The 25,962-nt window shown below is 44.6% G+C and overlaps 1 protein-coding gene across 1 annotated transcript in view; it reads right to left on the bottom strand.

Annotated features, from left to right (window-relative positions):
- The window catches only part of DNAH5 (dynein axonemal heavy chain 5), a 185,075-nt gene that overhangs the window by 106,657 nt on the left and 52,456 nt on the right, over positions 1 to 25,962 (bottom strand). The window contains exons 18-32 of the mRNA XM_079985129.1: positions 25,001 to 25,163; positions 22,103 to 22,348; positions 18,912 to 19,102; positions 18,721 to 18,817; positions 17,973 to 18,109; positions 14,965 to 15,166; positions 13,806 to 14,041; positions 11,804 to 12,022; positions 9,393 to 9,455; positions 6,657 to 6,895; positions 4,226 to 4,466; positions 2,104 to 2,303; positions 1,863 to 2,016; positions 1,516 to 1,679; positions 73 to 229 (exon numbers count right to left, since the gene is read on the bottom strand). Coding sequence (XP_079841255.1) covers positions 73 to 229; positions 1,516 to 1,679; positions 1,863 to 2,016; positions 2,104 to 2,303; positions 4,226 to 4,466; positions 6,657 to 6,895; positions 9,393 to 9,455; positions 11,804 to 12,022; positions 13,806 to 14,041; positions 14,965 to 15,166; positions 17,973 to 18,109; positions 18,721 to 18,817; positions 18,912 to 19,102; positions 22,103 to 22,348; positions 25,001 to 25,163 — 2,709 coding nt within the window. The remainder of the gene's footprint in view (positions 1 to 72; positions 230 to 1,515; positions 1,680 to 1,862; positions 2,017 to 2,103; positions 2,304 to 4,225; positions 4,467 to 6,656; positions 6,896 to 9,392; positions 9,456 to 11,803; positions 12,023 to 13,805; positions 14,042 to 14,964; positions 15,167 to 17,972; positions 18,110 to 18,720; positions 18,818 to 18,911; positions 19,103 to 22,102; positions 22,349 to 25,000; positions 25,164 to 25,962) is intronic.

The raw sequence follows: 25,962 nt of genomic DNA on the forward strand, positions 1-25,962 counted from the left end.
GACTGGCAAGTGCCCAGGAATTCAGATAACCACCGCTTCCTTTCTAAGAATTATGTTACCAGTTATGCAAACCTTTTCATGAAATTTCACAGACTTGATGTTATCAAAGACATTGAGCAAGTGGGCCTGTATTGTGTGAGAATCTGAAGCCTGGCCCAGGATTTCCAGCAGGGCAGGGTCTGACACAAAGAAGAAACGTGGAAATGAAAGCCGCTTTTTCTCCAGGTACCTGAATTTGAACAAAAACAGAATGAGCGTGGTGGTGAGTGGTGCAACACAGCTCTTGCCTGCCAAACTTCATCATAGCCTCTCAGAGACCCAGATCTTCTCCTTACCCATTATAGACTTCCCTGTTAATGGCAGACAGTGAGTCTCACCTTGCTCCTAGGGACTTAAAATGCTTTCATCTTGCTGCCTGATATTACAGACCATTTGCAACATGAACTAATGAAGGCTGCTGATCCCCAAAACATGCTTAATTTAAATGATGAAGAGATAGCAAGAGAAAGCCAGAGCCACTCCGCAGGAAGATGAAGAGGCAGGCAAGAAGGGATGTGGAGGTTGAGACAGCACAGCGAAGGAAAACCCTTCCCTGTCAGAGAGAAACACAGGTGGGATTCAGTTGCATAGTGGCAAATTCAGGTTGTACACTTAAAGTAGATTTGGCACTCTTATGCAACAACCCTGCTTCACAAAAACAAAACAGCAAGCATTTTGCTGTAAGAAAAGTGATGAAGAAATGCAGTAGAAAGTGTGGGAATAGCTGCTTGATACAACATTGCAAGGGACGCAGGTGGCGCTGTGGGTTAAAGCCTCAGCGCCTAGGACTTGCCGATCAAAAGGTCGGCGGTTCGAATCCCTGCGGCGGGGTGCGCTCCCGCTGCTCGGTCCCAGCGCCTGCCAACCTAGCAGTTCGAAAGCACCTCCGGGTGCAAGTAGATAAATAGGGACCGCTTACCAGCGGGAAGGTAAACGGCGTTTCCGTGTGCGGCTCTGGCTCTGGCCAGAGCAGCGATGTCACGCTGGCCACGTGACCCGGAAGTGTCTCCGGACAGCGCTGGCCCCCGGCCTCTTAAGTGAAATGGGCGCACAACCCCAGAGTCTGTCAAGACTGGCCCGTACGGGCAGGGGTACCTTTACCTTTACCTTTACAACATTGCAAGTCCCCCGCAAACATGTGAGAAGGAAAGCTCAGATAATCAGTCTGTGTTATATAATCTCCTTGCAAACTTTGTTTGAACAGTTCAATAAACAGATCCTCCAGAAGCAACTGCTATCTTGCTTTGCAGAGATTGCTGTGAATTAAGTTTTTTCTCTTAACTGTGGCATAATTGCCTCAGTTTCTAGTTCTGACCATGATAATATCGACAGTTGCAGGCCTGATCTTTTTCAGCCACTGAAGGGAACGGCAAGCAGTGGCAAATCCTAGTGGAATGCAAGCAATAAGCAGGTTTCAATTTCCTCTGTTGTAACTGATTGCCCAGAGCTGAAAGGTTTCTCTATAAGCAGCCTCACCCTGTAAGAGACTTTTGACAAATTTCCAGCTGATCCAACAAATGAGGCAGGAGCTGTCCCATAGTTTCATCTCCAACACAGCACTGGACCACATTGGGTATTTCATGGGCTCGCGTCATAATCTTCACCCACGATTTGTCAATGTTGGAGAAACGCTTTGCTTCCTGTGTTAAGGTACAAACAAGGGAGGCATGATTTTCAACAGTTTAGCTTCTCGTGCTATTCTCTTGTGGCCACACAAAGTACATGTTCAGGGGTGTGTTATGTTGCAAGGGATAATCATTTTAAATACTCAAATTGCCCTGAACACATCTGCCAATTCCATCAGACAAAATAAAGACATTTACCTTTGGAAGCTGTTTGGCAATGTCTCCACCTACAAAGACAGCCTCTAAATAGATCCACAAATTCTGCACTGTCATCCAATTCTCAATGATATCAGTAGTGTTAGAGAGGTACTGTACCCACTTTTGTATTTGAGCTTTGAATGGTGTGTTGTACCTGAAATAAATGCACGCGTTTAGACAGATTATTAAAAATGATCACATAAATAACTTATCAGAAGAAAAAAGGAGTCTTCCATATTACCTGTTGCTCATTAGGGAACCCAAAATCATCAAGCTGTCCTCCATGCTTGCAATGGTTTCGGAAGTGCTGTCTCCCCTCAAGAGCAGCTCCCCGCGAGTTTTAAAGTTAGCAAAAGTAAATGTTTTGTTGTCCCACTCTGCAATCACTTGTTTCAGCTTCTGTTCAATGTCTCTCTCCTTTACTGCACTGATGCAGATATCCTATCAAATCAATCAACATTTTTTTGCATAGAATTTAACAGCTTGTCATAGCATCACCCAATACGCAGGACTTAGAGGGGCTGCACACATCACTTCAGAGAAGACCCTCAAGACCTGGCCGTGTGGCTGTTTCAGCTCTTGATGTGGCCAGCAAATAGGTACATGCAGTGCTTTTTTTCTGGGGAACGCAGGGAGACGTATACCCCTAAACATTTTGTGAATCTCAGTTTGGCCTCATTGAGGGGCAGTATTTCAATATGAGTTGGAAAATGAGAGTACCCCTAAACATTTTTTTAGGGGGGGGGAAGCACTGCGTACATGATTAGTGCTCAGCAGCAGCAGTTCCCATTTAGACAATGAGCTGATGCCCCTGCTGGATGACCAAGTATAGTGCTACACTGGAAGTTGGTGGCTTAACTCTGCATGAATTGGCAAGTATGCAGTTAATCTTGGCTTAGCCCAGACTCTTAGCATTCTTTTTCTTAAAAAGCAGGTCAAACCAATGTCTATAAAGAAAGTTAGAAAGCAAAGTGTGGAGGCAACATTCAAAGATTTATTATGCAGATATGGAGGTGCTATAAGCAATCAGGAGGAAGGAATGGAAGGCGTTCCCTGCATCTTCCCTCCTGAAGAGACTCACTCTCTTCCAACAGGACTTCTTCCAACAGCAAGAAGTACAGGTAGAGGAACGAAGCAAACAATGCTTTGCGTCTTTAACAGCTGTGTGACAGGTAGCAATCAAACAGGGTAAGCGTTCTCTAGTGTGGAAATGCAACCAGTTGACATTCTCACTATCAGACATCTTACTGTATCCTTGATTTAATTTCAGACCCTACATGTCAGTACAGCAGCTTGTAGCATTCTGAATACTGAGGGAAACACCAAGAATAAACCTTTTACAAACTAAACAAGTTCATTTGGATGAACTTGGATGAAACTAGTTTGTTTTGTAAAAGTAAAAAAAAAAACTTTAACTGGAACTAGTTCCTTTTTGGACAGGATTAGACAATTTATTTATTTTATTTAATAAAATGTATATACTGCTTGGGGGACGCAGGTGGCGCTGTGGGTTAAAGCCTCAGCGCCTAGGGCTTGCCGATCGAAAGGTCGGCGGTTCGAATCCCTGCGGCGGGGTGCGCTCCCGCTGCTCGGTCCCAGCGCCTGCCAACCTAGCAGTTAGAAAGCACCTCCGGGTGCAAGTAGATAAATAGGGACCGCTTACCAGCGGGAAGGTAAACGGCGTTTCCGTGTGCGGCTCTGGCTCTGGCTCTGGCCAGAGCAGCGATGTCACGCTGGCCACGTGACCCGGAAGTGTCTCCGGACAGCGCTGGCCCCTGGCCTCTTAAGTGAGATGGGCGCACAACCCCAGAGTCTGTCAAGACTGGCCCGTACAGGCAGGGGTACCTTTACCTTTACCTTCTATATACTGCTTGATTGTAAAACACAAGCAAACATCAAACTGTTTTACAAAAAGAACTAGAACGGGGCTTTTTCCCCCAGCTGGAACTCAGGTGGGTGCCATTGCCAGTCTACGAGAATGAGGGAGGTGTTCATGATGAGTTCCACCACCTCTTTTTCTAGAAAGATATGACTGACTTGAACCATTTCCTTTTTAACATGAAGTTTCTTAACACTGGGTATGGGTAGGAATTCTTTCTGCCCTTTCTTCCCTCTCATGGTCCAAACCATGTACGAGCATGTGAATAAGACAAGTGCAGGTATCATTCTAAATATAACAAGATAGCGTTCCTGTCCTACCTTCCATTCTTCTGGTACAGAAGCATTTGATGACAAAGATGCTAATGTTTCCTTTGTGATTGGATGCAAAGGAAGATTAAATAGGTTGATCCTAAATTTAAATACTGGAGACGTCACGTCACTTACCAATGGGCTCATCTCAGTACTGCCAGCATTATTCATACCTCAATTTCCTCTTTGTATTTCAACAAAGGTGCTTCCATGATGTTTCTCAGTTTGAACGACTCATTTTCAACATCGAAACTGTGATCAGTGAGATCAGTGATGCGCTTCCAGTGACGCGCCATCATGGCTTTATTGGACATCAAATCAAGCAAAGGGCAACATTCATTGAAGTCGTCAATTGTTTTCTTAAGGTCCAGAAATGCTTGCCACTCCTTCAAAGCTCGAGGCAGCTTGCGACACCTAGAGACACACACACACAACAACCACCCAATATTTTAACATGATTTCAAATATTTCCACAGTGCAATTCAAACGTTATGGTCCACAACTCCCATCATCCCTAGCTAGGAAGACCAGGGGACAGGGATGATGGGAGTTGTAGTCCAAAAACAATTGGAGACCCAAGTTTGAGAAACACTGACTCAGACATAAACCCCACTGGGTTCAAATTCTTCCTAGCCTGCAATCCCATACACATTTACCTGGAAATAAATCCCTCTGATTTCAGTGGGACTTTTTCAATAATAATAATAATAATAATAATAATAATAATAATAATAATAATTTTATTTATATCCCGCTCTCCCCAGCCAAAGCCGGGCTCAGAGTGGCTAACAACAATAAAATGATACAACATTCTAAAATCATTTCATTATAAAATTAATTCAAATCAGATTAATGGCAACCAATTGGGCTACAGTTCTGTGAGGATTGCCAAAGGGGGAAGTCAGGCTCTGCCCTGACAAAGGCCTGGTGGAACAGCTCTGTCTTGCAGACCCTGCGGAAAGATGTCAAATCCCACAGGGCCCTAGTCTCTTGTGACTGAGCGTTCCACCAGATCGGCGCCACAGCCAAAAAAGCCCTGGCTCTGGTTGAGGCCAGCCTAACCTCTCTGTGGCCTGGAACCTCCAAGATGTTTTTGTTTGAAGTTCCTCTGTGGGACATACCAGGAGAGGCGGTCCCGTAGGTATGAGGGTCCTGGGCCGTATAGGGCTTTAAAGGTTAAAACCAGCACCTTAAACCTGATCCTCTACTCCACCAGGAGCCAGTGCAGCTGGTATAGCACCGGGTGAATGTGATCTCGTAGCGAGGACCCCATAAGGAGTCTCGCCACAGCATTCTGCACCCCCTGGAGTTTCTGGGACAGTCTCAAGGGCAGCCCCACGTAGAGCGAATTACAATAATCCAGTCTGGAGGTGACCGTCGTGTGGATCACAGTGGCTAGGTCAGGGTGAGAGAGGTAAGGAGCCAACTGCTTAGCTTGGCGGAGATGAAAAAACACCGCCTTTGTTATAGCTGCATTCTGCGCCTCCATGGAAAGGGAGGTGTCGAAGATTACACCCAAACTCTTAAAATAGCACTGGCAAAGAGGTTTCTGGCAACAGGTTGGGTTTTTTTAGCGCGCGCACACACACACACACACACACACACACCGGGAAACAGTAAATCCATATTAAGTGGGAGGCAGGGTGCAGGTTGGCATTTTGATGACAACAATGTGGTGGGGACATCACAAGAAACGTGTCTGCATAAGGAGCACTGATACCACAAGACCCACCTTAAAGCACCCTTTATCTATAGCAGGGAAAGGGAAGGGGAACTCCAGCTCCCATTAGCCCCAGTCACATTGCCAATGGTCAGAGATTATGGGAGTCATAATCTCTGGAAGTCTCCATGTTCCACGCCCTCCTCCGTCAATAAGAAAATCCAGTTGATGGTTCTCTTAAGAAGAGGTAAAGGTACCCCTGCCCGTCAGGGCCAGTTGTGACCGACTCTAGGGTTGCGTGCTCATCTCGCTCAAGAGGCCGGGAGCAGGCGTTGTCCAAAGACACTTCCAGGTCACGTGGCCAGCGTGACCAAGCTGCATCTGGCGAGCCAGCAGCAGCGCCGCACACGGAAACACCGTTTACCTTCCCGCTAGAAAGCGGTCCCTATTTATCTACTTGCAGTTAGGGGTGCTTTCGAACTGCTAGGTGGGCAAGAGCTGGGACCGAACAATGGGAGCTCACCCCGCCGCGGGGATTCGAACCGCCGACCTTTCGATCAGCAAGTCCTAGGCTCTGTGGTTTAACCCACAGCGCCACCCGCATCCCAATTAAGAAGAGGTAGCGCAATCAATTTTCCTATTTGTACTAAAGGTACATCTGCTTCTCACATTAAGAAACAGTCACAACACCTTTACAATTATCAGAAGTGTTGAACACTTAACTGGAGAGCAACACCTCGAAAGATGAAAATGAAATTGGTGACAGATTCTGCCTGGCAAGTCAGGGGCTAAAGAAGATTAAGTAAAAAAAAAAACATCAGCTGAGGTTCAATGTTTGTTCCATTGCTGTTTCGGAGATTTGCTGTAAGCAGCTAAATATTAGCACCAAATTTGAAGGAGTAAATAACATGGCCCATGTTTAATGCTCAATGCAGTTTTCTCACCTGTTCTGAAACTCAAGGAGTTCATTATTGATCTTCTCAATGTTCACTTCTGACCAGAGGATATCATAATAGCCATTTACTGTTTCAATGATATTGTTGTACAGGCTATAAAGCTTCTGCAACAAGTTCAGCTGCTTCTTTATTTCCAGAAGCTGAGGGTACTGCGTCACAGGTAAACCGAAAAGCTCTTCGCCCCCAGTGTAGGTGATGTATTTCCGATAAAGGTTGTCAAATCGGTTCTGGAGTTTAAAATCACATTTGATCATACGGTGCTTGAAATTGCGAGAAATAAAACGAACACAGCTCAAAGAGGCCACTTATCTAAAATAGGAATAGTTAGCAGCTAAGGGAAGCAAGAGCTATAAAATGGAATGGAGAAAAGACTCTGCAGCAGAGCTAAATTCTGCATGTGGAAGATCTCATATTCAACCCTGGGCAACCTCAGTTACAACTGGGAAAGGTGATGAATGTCTCTGCCAATCATTGTAAATTTCTGACCTAGTAGAAGGTGGGTTCTTCTGAATTTGTCACAGATTTAGTCTTCCTTCCTTGCACTAAAAATTCCTCTAAGTTCCAAAGTACATGCTAGTTTTAAGACACACTGAAAATCAAGCCAATTTACCGTATTTTTCGCCCCATAGGGCGCACCGCCCCATAGGACGCACCTAGTTTTTTTTTGGAGGGGGGAAATAAAGGGGGGGAAATTATTTTTCCCCCAGGCGCCGGGCTGGCGCAGGGGAAGCCCGAGCTTCCCCCGACCCCAGCCCCCAGAACAGACTGCTATCCGCAAGCCTAGGGAGCCCAGCGGGAAGTCGCGCCGGTCTCCCCAAGCTTGCGGAGAACTGTGCGAAGCCCGGGCGTGCTCTTCAGCGCACCCCAGGCTTCGGAATGCAGGTAGCTCTGCGCAACCCTCGGAAGACCGGCGCGACTTTGCGCCGGGCTCCCTAGGGTTGCACAGAGCTGTGCAAAGCCCGGGACTTCAGGCAGCTCTGCGCAGCCCTTGGGAGACCGGCGGGAAGTCGTGCCGATCTCCCAAGGGTTGCGCAGAGCTTCCTGAAGCCTGGAGAGTGAGAGGGGTCGGTGCGCACAGACCCCTCTCGCTCTCCAGGCTTCAGCGAAAGCCTGCATTCGCCCCATAGGATGCACACACATTTCCCCTTCATTTTTGGAGGGGAAAAAGTGTGTCCTATAGGGTGAAAAATACAGTAGTTCAGGGCTGGTCACCACTAGCAGAGGAAGGGGGTGTGGTGGGTGTGGTCCGCCTTGGGTGTCATCCCTGAGGGGGGGAGACATTGCCGCGCTGCCAGCCCCCCCACCACCCCCCCGGGACGCTCGCCACAGATGGTACTTGCCGCAGTTGCCAGAGCAGCTAGCTAATGGGTAGGGAAACTAAGGCCCGGGGGCCAGATCTGGCCCAATCACCTTCTAAACCTGGCCCGCGGACAGTCCAGGAATCAGCGTGTTTTTACATGAGTAGAATGTGTCCTGGCTATCTAAAATGATGGAATACTTTCATATTGCCGAACTAACAGGGAGGATAAGAGCAGATATGGTACAAAAAGTGAATAACGGGTGGGCTATCTTTAAGGAATACATCAAAAGCTATGTGGAAAAAGTAGAACTTTTGACAGATACTGAGTGAATCCAGAAAACGATTAGAGTGAAAGGAGAGTGAAGTTGAGATAGAAGAAGAGATTAAAGAAATAAGAAATGCGTTTAAGCCAATTGGAAAAATAAAGTAGCGTAATAAGAACGGCTGGAAGTCAAATCACTTTGTGGGTGTTCATGTGGGGTAGGTGTGTAGGTATGTTGATATGTATAGGATAGGCAGGGGCGAATGAAGGAGTCATGACACCCCGGGCGGGGCACCGCTACATAGGGAGCATGTGTGGTGTCGCTACGTACGACGCATGCGCCGTACTTAGCGACGTCGCACATGCGCTGTACATAGCGGTTTGCCAGCAGCGCCACTCCAGGGCTGTACGGACAGTGCCAGGATCCTCTGCTCATGGCTACAGCCGCGAACGGAGGATCCTCCGCATGTGGCTGCGGCGGTGCGATGGCTGCTCACACCGCCACGGGGTGCCTTCTTGTCACCCCCCATCCCCAGACATGGCACCCGGCGCACACCGCCCCACCCCCGTTCGACGTCACTGAGTATAGGTAGGTATTATATAGAGTGCTGTAGGTATGCAGGTGGCACTGTGGGTACACGATATTATTATTGGTAGGTATTATATAGAGTGCTGTAGGTACGCGGGTGGCGCTGTGGGTTAAACCACAGAGCCTAGGACCACAGAAGGTCGGTGGTTCGAATCCCCACGACGGGGTGAGCTCCCGTTGCTCGGTCCCTGCTCCTGCCAACCTAGCAGCTCGAAAGCGCATCAAAGTGCAAGTAGATAAATAGGTACCACTCTGGCAGGAAAGTAAACGGCGGGAAGGTGTGCTGCTCTGTTTCGCCAGAAGCGGCTTAGTCATGCTGGCCACATGACCCGGAAGCTGTACGCCGGCTCCCTCGGCCAATAAAGCGAGATGAGCACTGCAACCCCAGAGTCGGTCACGACTGGACCTAATGGTCAGGGATCCCTTTACCTTTACCTAGGTATGATTTATGTTATGAAAATAAGGTATTGTGTTGTGTATATGTACTGTGTAAATCTAAACGTATGTGTTCTATATGTTAATTAAATATTTTAATAATAATAAAAAAGATATGGGCTAAAAGTCAAAGAATACCTGGAACATGATGAGTCTGTCACTAGCTTCCTGAGGTTCAATACCAGTCACCATGGGACCATTCTGGAAGATAAAAGTCCCATACATTTGTATAGCCTTTCAACAAAAATAAATATCATCCTTAGTTTCTCCATTCTGCCACCCCTATTCTAGCTATGTCATACTTTTTTAAAAAAAAAGTTTAGTAAATTTCAGATAATCTGTAGAACTGTTGAAAGATTATTAGCTTTATTTCCCTTGTCACATGTAGACAACCGCTTCAAAAGCTCCCAGATTTGACAGTTGAGTGGAAAAATCAAGATTTCCCTCAGTAAAAGTAATTATCTCTTTTCCCCACCCCAGGACACCCTCCTGCATTCCCCAAGGATGTCAGTCCCATAGATTAAGCTTTGGGCACATGGATCAAACTTGAAACCTGTACAGAATGGAGCTACAGGGTACTACAATAACAGTGAGTTACAGTTACGGAGTGATATTGGGAAAGATTGAGGGCATAAGGAGAAGGGGACGACAAAGGACAAGATGGTTGGAGGGTTTGACCAAACTGCGGGAGGCAGTGGAAGACAGGAGTGCCTGGCGTGCTCTGGTCCATGGGGTCACGAAGAGTCGGACACGACTAAACGACTAAACAACAACAGTTACAGAAAGCTGGTTCGCACATACAATGGTGCCCTATATGAGGGAATGCATCCCTATAAATTGAACACTCCAACCAGTATGTTCGACGCCACTTCTAACACAAAGCTTTGCAACAGAGTTGGTTCACATATTTAGCTACAAGTCACCAATTGCACAGTAACCAGGTGTACAATACAGTGGTACCTCTGTTTTTGAACAGCTTTGTTTCTGAACAACTCGGAACTCGAACGCTGCAAACCCGGAAGTAGGTGTTCCGGTTTTCGAACTTTGCCTCAGAAGCCGAATGTGCTCCTGAGCTTTTTACTGTTGTGCAGCTAATTTGAGTCCCCCCCCCATGGTAATTAAGGCTTTTTTCTGCCTGTTTTTACCCTTGTGCAGCTAATTTAAGTCCCCCCCTTCGTAATTAAAGCCTTCCATTTCTGATTGCAGTGTTCTGAGGTGATATTTGGTGCTTTTGTTTCTGCTAAAAAAAATGTGTTTTTGTTTCTGTGGCTTTTTCATTTTTGTGACTGTGGCCTGCATTTCGTTTTATGGGACTCTTGACTTGTGACTTCGGTTTTGTAACTTGTTTTTGTGACTGGAACCCAGTTCAGCTACTGACTGATTGGTTGTGTGACTGTGGAAATGGATAAAAGCCCCCCATCCAAAAAATGACTATCATCAGTACAGATAAGGGGGGGGGTTAATTTTGATCATCCAAAATACTGTCTTATTTATTTAATATTACAGAACATTGATTATTGCTTTCATTTTATGGATCAGTGATCTTGTTAGATAGTAAAATTAATGTTAAATAGCTGTTTTAGGGGTTGTTTTTAAAAGTCTGGAGCGGATTAATCCATTTTGCATTACTTTCTATGGGAAAGTGTGCCTTGGTTTTGGAATGTTTGGGTTTGGAATGGACTTCCAGAATGAATTAAGTTTGAGAACCAAGGTACCACTATATAGTATATGCATGCATATATGAACCAACCCTTATCTAAAATCAGGAGTGGGGAGTCTTTAGGCCTCCTGATATTGCTTGACTGCAAGTCCCATCATCTTTGACCACTGACCTTGCTGGCAGGAGCTAATGGAAATTTGAGTCAAACAACATCAGAATGGCCACAGGTTTCGCACCTCTATCTTAGAACCATCTGATAATCTTAACCCTTCCCAAAGGCTTAAGAAAGGACACAATCTTATTGCATGACTTTGGAATACCTTCCCTATTAGAAACTTCCAGAGCCTGACCTGGAGATAAAAACATTTATATAGTTATAGTTTTGTTTGTCGGCTGACGTTTGCCTTTTAAGACAATGCTGTTTATGTATGGGACTGTTTAAATGTGTGTGAGTGCTTTGTTTTGTTACAAACTGCTTTTCCATAGGGATGAAAAGGCGGGTTATACATTTTAAACACACACTATCAATTAGAGAAGGCTGCTTCATTGAAACCCATTAAAAAGAAGGCATCCAAAGACCAAAAGAACCTAGATAACCTTTTGCCTGAAGTCTAGCTATTTTCAGTCCATAATCCAATCCCCTTAATGGAATTTGGGTTATCAACACCCATACTTGTTCTGTATAAAAAACAACAACAGCCTGAGATTATTCTTCAAGACAGAACATAGAATTGTGGAGCTCGAAGGGACTCCAGGAGGATGTATTCAACTAAAATATACTTTCAGTGTTTAACACTTGGCGCCTTTTCAGGCAGCTTCCCAAAAAATCTATACCTTACAAATAACAAAATGATACCCCACCCCACCCCAGTTTACTATGATCCTTCACCTTCTCGTAATCCAAGTAGTACTGATCGCAGTCTTCCACAAATATCTCCACTGTGCTTATGAGCTCCCCTCTGAATTTGGGTTGCAAGGCTACTAATTCATTCTGCACTTCGTTTCCTCGAACCAGTACTTTCTCCCAGGTATAACGCAACGTATCCACCTTTTCCATCTCTTCCTTTGCCACCAAGAGCTCATACTTGTTTAACATTGCATAGGACTCCTGCCGGGACAAAAGGTGGTTATCTATGACCATCAAAAATAAATAAATCTGCATGTAAGTATGTACATAATTAAACATTCTTTGGGGAACTCAAGATCAAAAATGTAGCAGGTGGTCCTGCTAAAGATGCAATGGAGCTAGGCTGGTGGAACAGGTAACTTAAAATTGACGGTGACATGGAATTTTAATTAGCTGTACTTCTAGTTCTTCAACATGGCACCAGGGATGCAACGGAAATCTAAGAATTTCAGTTCTGAGAGTGAATCATATTTACAGCTACAGATATGTGCCCCAGAGGTACCAGGTTGCCCCCAGGATTGAGGGGGCCCAGAGCTCAGTGTGTGCACCTGATGTCACACGAGCCATACATAATTAAACCACCTCTCCCTCTATCAAGAAAAATTTTCGGTTTATGATGAATGATGGGCATATGTAAAAATAAGAAGATATCCATGCCAAATGAATAGAGCTATATAAATTGGCTTAGTACAGCTTAATATTGGTGTTGGTGCTGACCTTTAAAGCCCTAGATGGCCTCGATCCAGTATATCTGAAGGAGCGTCTCCACCCCCATCGTTCTACCTGGACACTGAAGTCCAGCGCCGAGGGCCTTCTGGTGATTCCCTCACTGTAAGAAGCCAAGTTACAGGGAACCAGGCAGAGGGCCTTCTCGGTAGTGGCGCCCGCCCTGTGGAACGCCCTGCCACCAGATGTCAAAGAGAACAACAACTACCAGACTTTTAGAAGGCAACCCTGTTTAGGGAAGCTTTTAATGTTTGATGCATTACTGTATTTTAATATTTTGTTGGAAGCCGGGGTATTATATAATAACTCTATTTGCACAAGCAAGCAAAATAACCAGATAGTCTTCCATTAATGATAATTTCTCATTTCACTCAAATTGGGAAACAAGGATCAATGGTTTCAGGACAAGGCAGAATAGTGTTCTAAACCCACTAACCATAGTTCCCCATTTGGGCGATATGAGAAACTATAGTTAATGGTAGAGTTCTTGGCTTGTTTGCTTCGTCATGCAAAGGGAGGAACAAATGGAGTATGTACGCAGCCAAAGGCTTCTTCATATATGATTGTCTGAAAACTAATGCTAGGAAGATCTGAAAGGATCTGCAAGAAATCAGAAAAACCTGCCTTGCAAAAATTGCATATCCTCTCTTTTTTCTAGAGTAATGCACAAAGAATTCAATGTCGCTTTTCAACATCCACCAAAGCAAGGAACATTTTGCACAACCTGACATGTCACTAAACAGTTAAATAGTGACCAAGGTAAGATCATTAACATCTCATGTGAAACACTGTTGTCCAAAATGATTTCAAGCCATCCTTTCGATGGACCCTGTACTACTGTGTTAGTTGAAGTGATAATGAGCCCCATCATAAACATACAATAGCAGATTAAGCCGTGGAGAAATATATAAAATACCTAATTTGTTTGTAAAATGGAGGGGAGGTATAAAGGAGTCCATAACTTTGCATCAACATCAGGTATGGGGAGGAAAATTGGTTTGATCAGCATTTAAATTTAATTTGTTTTTTTATGTGACATTTTATTATTTTGATGTTCTTAGCTGCCTTGAAATTCCACTAGGAGAAAAAGGCAGGATATTAAATTGCATTGGGGGGGGGATATATAAAATAAACAAAAGAGCACAGCAGACTGTGATAGGACCCTGAGTTGAGGGCCAGGATGAGGCAGCAGGGGACAGACACAATTCAGCGCCAAAGATCACATCAGGAAATGGGTACAGGATCCCTTTCCAACTACCTCAATTGGTCCCACTTGGAAGTCTATGGGAATCTGTTGCTCTCGGATCTCTTTTAAGGCAGCCATTGCTATCCTTATGTCATCCAAGTCTTTAATTGGACGGTTCAGTTTCTTGCTGATTTCCTCTACAAAGGTAAATATGTTTTCCATCTCTGTCCTGTACTTCTTGTTACAGTGACGTCCAAACGCAACCATCCAAGCCTTGGTTTCTGTTGTTAGGGCCAATTTCAGATCCGCTGAGGGAACAAAAAATCTTTCAGTGACAGCTAGCTAAGGAAGTAGTGACACACCCCTTCCTGAATCCACCCCTCCTCCTTTTTCCATTCCATGAATTTGGAGAGAAGGGACCAAAAACAAAATAGCTTTTATAATGCATTGTAATAATACAGTCATGGGATGCGGGTGGCGCTGTGGGTTAAACCACAGAGCCTAGGACTTGCCAATCAGAAGGTCGGCGGTTCAAATCCCCACGACGGGGTGAGCTCCCGTTGCTCAGTCCCTGCTCCTGCCAACCTAGCAGTTCGAAAGCACGTCAAAGTGCAAGTAGATAAATTCCCGCTCCAGTGGGAAGGTAAACGGCGTTTCCGTGCGCTGCTCTGATTCACCAGAAGCGGCTTAGTTATGCTGGCCACATGACCTGGAAGCTGTACGCCGGCTCCCTCGGCCAATAAAGCGAGATGAGCGCTGCAACCCCAGAGTCGGCCACGACTGGACCTAATGGTCAGGGGTCCCTTTACCTAATATACAGTCATCCCTTGGTTTTGGAACAGTTTAACTCCCGAACATGTTGGCTCCCGAACGCCGCAAACCCAGAAGTGACTGTTCTGGTTTGCAAACTATTTTTGGAAGCTGAACGTCTGACGGGGCTTACACAGCAGCCAATCAGAAGCCGTGCTTTGGTTTCCAAATGTTTTGGAAGTCAAATAGACTTCCAGAACAGATTCCATTTGACTTCCAAGGTACGACTATACGTTCATTAGAACCAATAGGTAGAGCAAAAGGAGTGACATTTACAACACAAATGCTATATATAAGTTCAATGGGATTTACTCTCAGGGAGGTGTGTGATGGATTGCACCCTTTTTGTTTTAAGCAAGATTCGCAAATGCAAAGGAGACTAGCATGAATTTGATGGCATTTGAATATTAAATCACCATACCAGTAAATAGCGCAACTGTTCCCACACATATGTATTCAGGCTCAGAGTTAATTTCGAGTTCTAAATCTCTGTAATATAGAATTTGGGATTCAAATTCAGAGAGCAGAGGGCTTCCTTTGATGAAGTTTTCAATGGTTTCCTCTTTCTCTCTCTGCCAGATGTGATGGTAACATCTGAAGCGCTCCAGGGCTGCAAGGACTTCCTGAAACATTAACAAGTCACAGAGTAAGGTGGTTGAATAAGACAGCTCCACTACAATGTTTTACCTGGTTCCTAGGAAAAATGTGCAGGAAGAGTTAAGATTAGAATGAAAACAAACCCAAAGAAGTTGTGAACCTTCAAAAAGGAGTATATTTAATTCTGATCAAAAGAAAGACTTTGCAAAAGAGGACTCAAAATTCAATATTACAATAATTCAGAATAATAAGAAACTGTTATCTAAAACATATAATCTCCTACTGGACTAGGAATTGATGGATGAAGAAGTGAAAGAAACGATGATAAAATGGGCCCAAGATGTCGGCCATACTATTTATCTAGAGCAATGGGAGAAACTCTGGCAAGAAGCTATTCGATTTACCACCTCATACACAATCAAATAAAATTTTGTTAAGATGTTCCACAGGTGGTACCTAACATCAGCTAGGTTGGCAAAGATATATAAATTGAAATTTGTTGGAGATGTGGTAAAGAAATAGGAACAACAATACATATGTGGTGGAGATGTGAGGAAATTAAGAAATTCTGGACAGTAATACAAGAAGAATTAAAGAAGATGCTGAACATATCAATAATTTTAAAAACCAGAGGTATATCTCCTTGGATTGATGGGGAAGAAATAGTACGACAGCTAGAGTAGTGATTGCTGCTAAATGCAAATCACAAACTCTACCTTCAAGGGAGGAATGGATTTGTAAATTAAATGAATACTTAGCTTTGACAAAACTAACAGATATTATAAGAAATCAATCGAATCAAAAATTTTAAAAGGAGTGGAAATGCTTTGATGAATATATAGAAAAATATTGCTCAAAAAAAAGATATGCTAATATGCCTAGATGAAAATGTAAAGTATCTGAGGGAATGTAAGTTAGTAAGGAAGGACAATAAGTATACATAGATGAACTGAGAAGTTTGCAGAATGCAAGATAAATGTAATCTCAGAATGTAGAGGAAATCGAGTGGGGGCGGAGGGAAGGGGGGGAGGAACAAAAGAATATTACGTTTGATTGAGGATATAAATGATAAATATATGTGGGGATGGGGATGATGTGGGGATGGCTTTGGTATATTTGCATTGTGATGTAATATGGAATAAAATTAATTTAAAAATATTAAAAAGAAGTTGCAAACCTTCAAAAAGTGTTCTTAGGAAAGGTTTGTAATGTTGCATTTATTCAAGTAGCTTAGCATGGAGTTGTGTGCTCAGTCAAAGCAACATCCACAATCACAAAAAAAAAAAATCTAATTTACAGTATACATAAATTGCAAAAGGTTAAAACTACATGCTCCCAAACATGCAAACAGACCAGCATTGCGAACCAAGAAAAAGGTCCTATCTCAACTGGCTCTTATATAGTCCAAAAAGGTCACTATTTCTTTCTAGCTCCTGTATGCGAACCCTGCAGTCTTGAATGGCTTAACGAACAAACAAAGATGCTCTCTGCAGAATGGCGGAATCACATGCCGTGTTGCAATATGGGTTTGGTTGACTGGAAATGGAAGGGACCCAGAACAGCCCTTCCATTCCTGGTCTGGTACAGAAAAGGCCTTCAGGCATGTATTGAGACAAAGCTCTTGATAGGGTGTTTTCCTTCACAATGTAAGGAAAGTCACAAAGCCAAAAGCAAAAGTAGTTAAGCACCTATAGCCAATAAGATTTATTTGTTGTTTTTCCCCCATTTTTGGTGACTGTGGAATTCTGCTAGCTCAGAAGGCTGCCCAGGTCAGACAATAGTTGCATTCTGCCACACTCTCCTTGTTATAGAAATTCTACTCAATATTGATCCAGAGCACATTCCAACATATAGTAAAAACTTAAATACGTGACAGGATTCCCAAAAAATAGACCAGAGGCAATTGTATTTAATCCAGCAGAACTTTACTGCTACTGAAGGCAAATGAGCACAAGGGTAACAAATCCAATCCAATCAGGATTGGCACTGTCCGTAAGAAATCCAGTTGCAGCAGACTTAAACTTACAATAACTTATAACAAAGCTGAAACTTAACACTAAGCATACTATATACAGAACACACCAGAAGGAAAGAGATAGAGTGAAAACAGGGCACCTTCTGGCCTTGCAATTATAGTCAGCATGACCTTGACAGAAGAGATAACAGGAAGAAGAAGAAGAAGAAGAAGAAGAAGAAGAAGAAGAAGAAGAAGAAGAAGAAGAAGAAGAAGAAGAATAGTAGTAGTAGTAGTAGTAGTTTGGATTTGATATCCCGCCTTTCACTCCCCTTCAGGAGTCTCAAAGCGGCTAACATTCTCCTTTCCCTTCCTCCCCCACAACAAACACTCTGTGAGGTGAGTGGGGCTGAGAGACTTCAAAGAAGTGTGACTGGCCCAAGGTCACCCAGCAGCTGCGCGTGGAGGAGCGGAGACACAAACTCGGTTCCCCAGATTACGAGACTACCGCTCTTAACCACTACACCACACTGGCTCAGCATCTCTGAAGATATAACCCAAACATCATGAACCTTCTGCTTGTTTCTTTCACACAGAGAAGCTTCCGGAACCCTCTTGAACTAATTAGAATAGGAAAGATCTCTACACATCAGATCAATACTTTCTGCACTAAGAAATTCAAACTGACACTCCTTACAATGCTTTGCAGTCCCATTTTTCCATTGACTTCTGCCAAATCCTTCCTCCTCCTCCTCTTCCTCTTGCTTTCCATGTACTTTCCTCCCCATCCCTTTCTGTGACTCTTTTCTCTTCCCAATTTGGTTGCTTCCTTTTCACCAGCCACCTCGCTTAAAGATCCCCTCTACACATTTACTTACCCTTTTGGTGGAATTGATAGATGTGCTAAGAACGGACATCAGCTTAATTATTTCCTTATTCTCTGAAATGCTTTTGTAGTAGTTCTTGTTTTGGACAGGAGAAGGCAAGATCAGAGAGGCTGTATCTGAAGCAGTGTCTTGAGCGGGAAAAAGTTGCAATCATCACATTAATGCATTAGGCCTCAGAGACAAAATCACAAATCTCAAAACACATCTTCATTATATATTGTGCTGACCGTTCTAAAAACTTAAGCACAGCCTAAAATTACATGCTGATAGCTTTGCAGTATATTGATGCTAAGTTAAGTAATAGGCTCTTGGTTCAATTGCTTCCTTGAGAGCATTTCAATCTTCTCCTGGTGATTCTGTTATCTAATTTATTTGTTAAATATGGATTCCAAACAAGGTCTCTTGACATTTATTTCTTTTTTTACGTTGACAAGCTACACCTCACTTCAGGCTTTGACGGACTCCATACATTATAGAATGTGGCAAAAAAAATACACATGGGGACTAGTGCATCTGTTTTTGCTGATGTTTTAACATGCAAAAATCATCAGCCTGCTTGCAGGATCCTGCTCAGGAATTCCTCCAAAAATTATGTAGAACCCTTGTAAACTCCACTTGCTTAGGAGATCTAAGTTACCATGAAAGTTCCTTAAGTTTTAATAACAATTTTAAAAGTACAGATTTCTGCCAGTATATCTAATAAAGGCAAGATTCATACAGAATCGCTGCAAAGTATTACCAAGGATATTTCCAACTTCAGTTTGCCTCATTTCAGTCTCAGAATCGCTGTCTCCTTCATTTCGCAAAGCAGCCATTTTACTTTCTAGCATCTTTTGCTGGGCAGAAACAAAGGGGAGAGGGAGATTATGTGGTACCCAAACCTGAATGTATCTTATCAGGAAAGTTATCAGAAACACAGAGGTGCCATACCTTGGATAGCCTCTCCTTGCTCCACTGGCCAACTCCTTTCATGACGCTTACAATGCAGTCCACAGCCTTGTTGAGCGTTTGCTGTACTTCCTCGAGTGTGGGCATCATAGCAAAATTTGGAATGGAAAGGATAACACTAGCCTTAAAGATGGGCTGAGCACTCTGTCTCTGCTTGGAGGCACTCTCCTTATCTAAAAAGAAAGGCTAGTGTCAGGCTTCGGGGAATCAGCTTTCTCCCCCATGGCAGTAGATAAGCAGGACAAAGGAAAAGAAGTCTTCTTACCAGTTAGAAACTATAATAATCATAGCGAGAGAACAAAGAACACATCTCCTAGTAATGGCGGTGCTCCCAATTAAGGATTCCGCCCCCTTCTGTCCCTATTAATCTACGTCACTTCTGTATCCCATAATCTGAGTTTATACCCTCTGTGTTTTCTGTTCTGCCACTTTCTGAGCTCTTCTCGACTTTGGGGAGGGCGGTGGAGGAATGCTGTCTAGAGACTGTGAATCTGTTAACCCTCTCCCTTCCAGTTTTTCGCCTCCTAGCTGTTCCCCATCCACTATTTCCCAGCTTCTGCCTTCTGAACTATGTCCCTCTGCAAACCACTGTTCCAAATCTATACTGTCCTCCTGCTCCTGGGAAGATTCAAGATCCAGATCAGGAACCGGGGGGGGGGGGGTGAGGCTCCCAACATTCCTCCTCAGTACAGCCCTCTGCAGCACAGTCCCTGACAGCAAGACAGACAAACCATTATTAATTCAGGACAGTCTGCTGAAGAAAAATAAGAATCTCACAGGTGTCAAGGCTTCAGGGAACCCTATCCCTCCCCCAGTGGCAGCCAAAAATGCAAAGAGTCCTTACCACATAATTTATTCAGTATTCACAGAGAGGGAGTAAAAATGTAGCCTCTATTCAATGATGGTGTTGCTCCAAGTAAAGTCCCACCCCCCACCCCTACGTCTCCCTTATTTGATGTCACTCCTGCGTCGGTTAATCTGAGCTTTCTGCCTCTGAGCTCTCTGTTCTAATACCCTCAATGTCCATCTGGTCTGGGGAGAGCAGGGGCAGGAATGTTTTCCAAGGACACTGAGTATGTCAGCTGGCTCTCCCCGGTGCTTCTCCTTCTTCCTGCTCTCCCCTTCCAGTATTTCCCAGCTTCTGCCCTCTGCAGCCTCTGAATTATGCCCTTCTGCAAACCACTGTTCTAAATCTATACTATCTTCCTGTTCTCAGGAAGGTTCAGGAGAAGGGGGCGGCCCCCACCATTCCTCTTCAGTCTAGTCCCTGACACAGATGACTTGGTGACACTCCAAAAGTGTTTCCACTGGAGGTGCGCTTGGTTCTGGTTTGGCTTGGGGTGGTAAACTAAAAAAAGAAACATTCCTAGTAAATCCTTATATGACTCAGCACAGACAAACCCTGCACACATGATGCCCATTATTCCACGTCCACCAGCTCATGCTAGCCATGGAGCCCTGAAGAGGAGATGACCACCATAACAATCTGACAGTGGAGATTAGATGTGCGGCAGAAGCACACCCAACACCCACCCAATCCTCAATAGACGTTCCCATGATGTGCCTTCACTAGAACAAATCTGTATTGCGGGCGTATGCTAGGATTTGCAGCACTTGTGTTGTGGCCCACACACTGTGTCTCAGTGTGCTGGCAAACAAGGTTGCGTGTGGTGTCCATGCTGAGAGAGCATAAGTCTGCTCGACGCCATATCGTCTCTGATTAAACAGCAGCATTCTGTCAACGTAGACATCTAGGATTATTTAACCATGCTCCTCATCAAAACCCACAGCGATTCATAAAGAAAGCACTAGCATGTATTTTCAATGCACTGCAGAACTTCAAAGCACCTTTGTCCCCAATATGTCTGCATTCTTTCCCCCTTTTGCATGAAAGAGCAATATTCAGGAAGCTACAGTCCACCTCCATTAGCATCAGAGGAAGTTATCCCACTGATGTCAAAGGGAAGCAGATTGTGTGCCCTGGGAATCTTATCTGCTCTGTTTGATTGCTAAAGTCTGCTTTGTGCATAGACTATGGTGTAGCACACAAGTCGGTGGGAAGATGCAGAGAATGGAATAATCAGCCTCAATGCTAAAAATTAGAACTTGTCCAGGAGATAACGTATTTTTTGCTCTATAAAACGCACCAGACCATAAGACGCACCTAGTTTTTGGAGGAGGAAAACAAGAAAAAAAATATTCTGAATCTCAGAAGCCAGAATAGCAAGAGTGATCGCTGCGCAGCGAAAGCAGCAATCCCTCTTACTGTTCTGGCTTCTGGGATAGCTGCACAGCCTGCATTCGCTCCATAAGATGCACACACATTTCCCCTTACTACTTAGGAGGGGAAAAGTGAGTCTTATAGAGCGAAAAATACGGTAAGTCCATTGCCGGTTCAAATAACAGCATGCAGCCTGTTCTGTATCCCCTAAGGCAGGCTTCCTCAAACTCAACCCTCCAGATGTTTTTGGCCTACAACTCCCATAATCCCTAGCTAGCAGGACCAGTGGTCAGGGATGATGGGAATTGTAGTCTCAAAGTATTTGTGATGATCAGACGACGTTTGTAGGTTTGCAAGAAGTTCTGTGAGGAATAATATTAGAAATGTTGCAAAAATGGAGAAGAGATGCGATATGTTAAGAGATGTAAAGGCAATAGTAAGTTAGGAAATGCGTAAGAGGTGATTAAGACGGAGGATTATCAGAGGTGCTGATGGAAGTCCAATAAGAATGTGTTTGTGATAAATTGTGTGGTATGTTTTATAATTTTGTATGTTAAAAACCAATAAAAATATTTTTTAAAAAAAAAACATCTGGAGGGCCAAATTTGAGGAAGCCTTCCCTAAGGTAACCTGCTGCCTTTGGGGGACAGTGAAATACAGTATGTTAGGGGAAAGATTCAGCTGCCAGTCTAATGAGCTTTTCAACATGGAATTGGGGAAGTAAGGCAACAGCTAGCCCTTTGCCTCAGGTGGCAAAATCTCTTGAGCTGGCCTTGGCTGATCTGGTAAAGCTTTAAGCAAGCCAAATATTGTAGCACTCAACTGTGCAGTCTCACCTAAGACCACCAACAGCCAGTTCCATCAACAACAGCTTGTAAGAAGATGGGATGTTTGAAATTTTAACCGTGGTTTTGCTATGCCCAGCTGTTTCTGAGCATGGCGCGAGACTTACCTAAGAAGCTGAACATAGAAGAGGCTTGGATGCGCCTTCGCATAGCCTCCAGGGTGTTGCGAGTAACTTTCAGAAGAGCATCCACATTGCGGTGGTTGAAATGGGACAGCAGCTCTTGGGCTTCTTCCTCTAGCATTTCCATTTCCCTCTTCTTTTTCCTGGTCAAGGGGGAAGACAAGCCTGCTGACATCTGGCTAGCTGTGTGCGAGGATGCTAAGGGATCCGATGGACCGTCCTCTTCCGCTCCTGGGAACAGTAATCAGTGAGTGTTATGTACTGAGTTGAATAGGATCCAAAATGCAGCAGTCTGATTGGTCCTAGAACAATGCAGCAGTATGATTGGTCCTTAGGAGCCACCCAATCCAGCTCCAGGTGGAAGTGAATCCACAACCTGATTGGCCTACAGGAGAATCCCGGAATTAGACAATCACGTGCAGCCCATTGTGTAAATAATGTATATAAAGCAGATATTGTGGGGGAACTTCCATTCCTCCTCACCACTATGAGCTGAATAAAGAGCATGAAATCCACTCTCGACTCCGAGTATATTTCAGTGGAGTTAAGTCAGTAACCTTCTGAGCAGCCAGTCCTTAATCTTGACTGTGTTGCACAGCAAAGGTGCCTGAGTCCTCAGTTGCACAGAAAGTTCTGTGTGGATATGAATAGAAGCTTTATGCAGACCTTCCCTGTGCAATAAGGGGAGGGGGGAAGCACTCACAATGAAATTGGGACTAGTGATTACACATGCACCCACCCCCTTACAGATCTTTGGTGTGTGTTTGTCTGTCTGTCTCTGTCTCTTTCTCTCACTTTTTCTTGTCAAACACTTATGTAATTAGCTAGTTAATATGAGTCAGAACTGATATGCCCCATGTTATACATTGGGCTGTTCATAATGGCTCGTAACGATACTGCGATGCTTCAGGAGTGCAGACAATCCACACACAAAATTGACCAGGTACAGAATTGCCTGAGAACCTCAACTTACCTTTTAAGAACAATTTTTTTAGAACTTTTGGTTGCAGATATAGGCCTGAAAGTGTGTGAGCAATGCCTAGTGCAGTTTCAGACAGGAATTACTATTTCTTTTTCTCTTTTTAAAAATTAGTATTATTATTTTCATTAAACATTACAAAGAGCAACTACAACTGCACAGAATTATTTCAGTTACTAGCTTGTACAAAACACAGCACAGTACAACAAGGAAATTATCCATCAATGTCATATTATGAGCACTCTGCTCGCATGCATTTTCTGAAATCTCAGTGTCGAGTTTCTCTGCATGGGGCGCCCACCTGTCAAAACCTCTTTTGCTCTGATCTTAAAAGGCAAGTGGGAAGAAGCCTGCGCAAGCACTTTTGCATGGACAGGCAGAGCCCCCCAGATCCCGAGCGCCCCCCCCCCCCGTCATGTGGAATAACGACTCAAAACAATGTGCTATGGGATTAAATTGGCCACAACTTTATTAAATTTCAAATGTGGGTAGACCTTGGCTCATGCATTGGGCGTTCTCCCTCCCCAGTCCCCAGCTGGGGACCTAGGAAGCATCAGGGTTATCCAGTGTTTGTGTGGGGGATGGGCTGGCTCTGGAGAACATATGTTCAAGCAGAGATAGCCGCCCCCGTTACGCCGCCGCCGCAGGGGAGAGCAATGATGACATTTCGGCGTACGGTCAAAGCCTCCCTTCAGAAACCCCTTTAACGGGGAACCCTGGTATCGTCACTGCAAAGAGGAAGATGGACTAAAGGATTCCACCCAAGGCCTGATACCGCCAAAGTTGTGACGTTTTGCTACGGGAAAGGCGAAACCTGCCAATGCAGGGAAATTCCTTTCCGGCCCTTTAACAGCGACCTTGACGTAGCAGCACCCACATACCTGTGAAGAAAAGTTAACCTGCAAAACCTGTGAAGAAAAATTAACCTGCAAAATAAGATATTAACTGAGGGTGGGTAGGGTGGGAGAAGCTCTTGAGCCAAGTGAGGATTCCCAGGTAAGATCCTCCCTCTATTGTGTGGGCAGGTAATCCCTCCCCTACCTGGCCTGGTCTCCTTGGCAACGCTTCCCCCAGGTGGGATTGGACAACTGACTGAGGTAGGCGGAGACCTCCAGGTATCCCACCTGAGGGAAGGCAAGCCAAGCCTATGCTGATGGAGCCGCTCCAGATCTAGGGGCTGCGTGCGTCCACGCAAAGGGCGCCCCCCATTTTAAGCGGGGAGCGGTCATTGTGGGTCCCCCACCCCATAAAGATCGGAGCAAGATCAGGGACTTAAAAAGGAAGGCGGGAGACTGGCAAAGGTGTATGCAAGTCTCCTCCCATTTATCTTTTAAGTCCTTTTCCCTCTGAACTTCAGGGAGAGGAGACTTGCAAAAGCCTTTCTGAGTCTCTACCCTCACCCATTTAAGACTCACATTCTTCTCCTGCAAATGGCAGTGACAACAATAAGGTAGGGGGTAACCTTTCTTCCGACCACCGACCACCTACTTTCAAAAGAAATATTTGAAACCTCTTGGGTAATGTTTTTGTGAAGCATTTTACAGCAGCTTCCACAGCCCCATTTCAGCTGAAACGAGACTGAAGGAGCTGCCTTAAAGCGCTTCGCAAAAGTGCTGTTTGAAGCAGCTCACGTGCTTCTCCAGTTCAGCTGAAATCCTGCTGCCTTGGCTATGCAATCCTCTTCTCTGCTGGGAATAGGGCATGCAGCGAATGCCCCATCCTCTCACCCCTCAGCTGACATCACTGGTGACGTCAGCTGATGGGTGTGTGGGCGTGGTTGGAGGGGAAATAGCCTTGCAGGCCAAGTTAGAACACGTGGATGGCCAAGACTGGCCCACAAGCCAGAGATTTCCCATACCTGAAATAGACTATGAGTTAACATATGGTGGAATGCCAGTCCTTACCTTCATGCATTTCCTCATTGCTGCTTCCACCCAGAAACTTATTGCCAGAATCCCCTCTGATTTGCCCCTCCGTGTCCAGTAACATGTTGATAAGCTCATTTGCTGCTTCCTCCACCAATGAGCTTTTCAGGTGCAAAGTGCATGCTCCCTTCGTACAGAGTTCCTGCAAAAATGCCAATATCATTTATTTTTTTTTCTTTTCTTTTTTCTTTTTTAAATCTTCTTTTTTATTTTGAATAAGGAATAATAATAAACAAATAAGAATAAATATATGCACCCCACCACTGAGACCATTCTGTTGTAACTATCCAACCTCCCAAAATTTCAACACCTCTTGCGATGGTTTGACCCCTTTCCATTTTAACAGTACAAATTCTACAAACGCCTTCCATATTTCCTCAAAATCATTTCTCCTGCATATCCCCTGTCTTAGCTTAATGGCACATGTTAATTTATCATTAATAACCATATCCCACACCTCTTTATACCATTCTTCCATTTTATATTCACCTAGCACCTAGACAGAGGGACGCGGGTGGTGCTGTGGGTAAAACCTCAGCGCCTAGGACTTGCCTATCATATGGTCAGCGGTTCGAATCCCTGCGGCGGGGTGAGCTCCTGTCTTTCGGTCCCAGCTCCTGCCAACCTAGCAGTTCGAAAGCACCCTTAAGTGCAAGTAGATAAATAAGTACCGCTTTATAGCGGGAAGGTAAATGGTGTTTCCATGTGCTGTGCTGGTGCAGGCCCCCCAGAGCAGCTTCGTCACGCTGGCCATGTGACCCGGAAGTGTCTCCGGACAGCGCTGGCCCCCGGCCTCCTAAGTGAGATGGGCGCACAACCCTAGAGTCGGACACGACTGGCCCGTACGGGCAGGGGTACCTTTACCTTTACCTTAGCACCTAGACAGCATCTTAAAAAGTAGAGACATCACCTTGCCAACAAAGGTCCGTATAGTAAAAGCT

Source organism: Podarcis cretensis, assembly GCF_951804945.1.
Source record: "Podarcis cretensis genome assembly, chromosome: 7".
Taxonomy (NCBI): domain Eukaryota; kingdom Metazoa; phylum Chordata; class Lepidosauria; order Squamata; family Lacertidae; genus Podarcis; species Podarcis cretensis.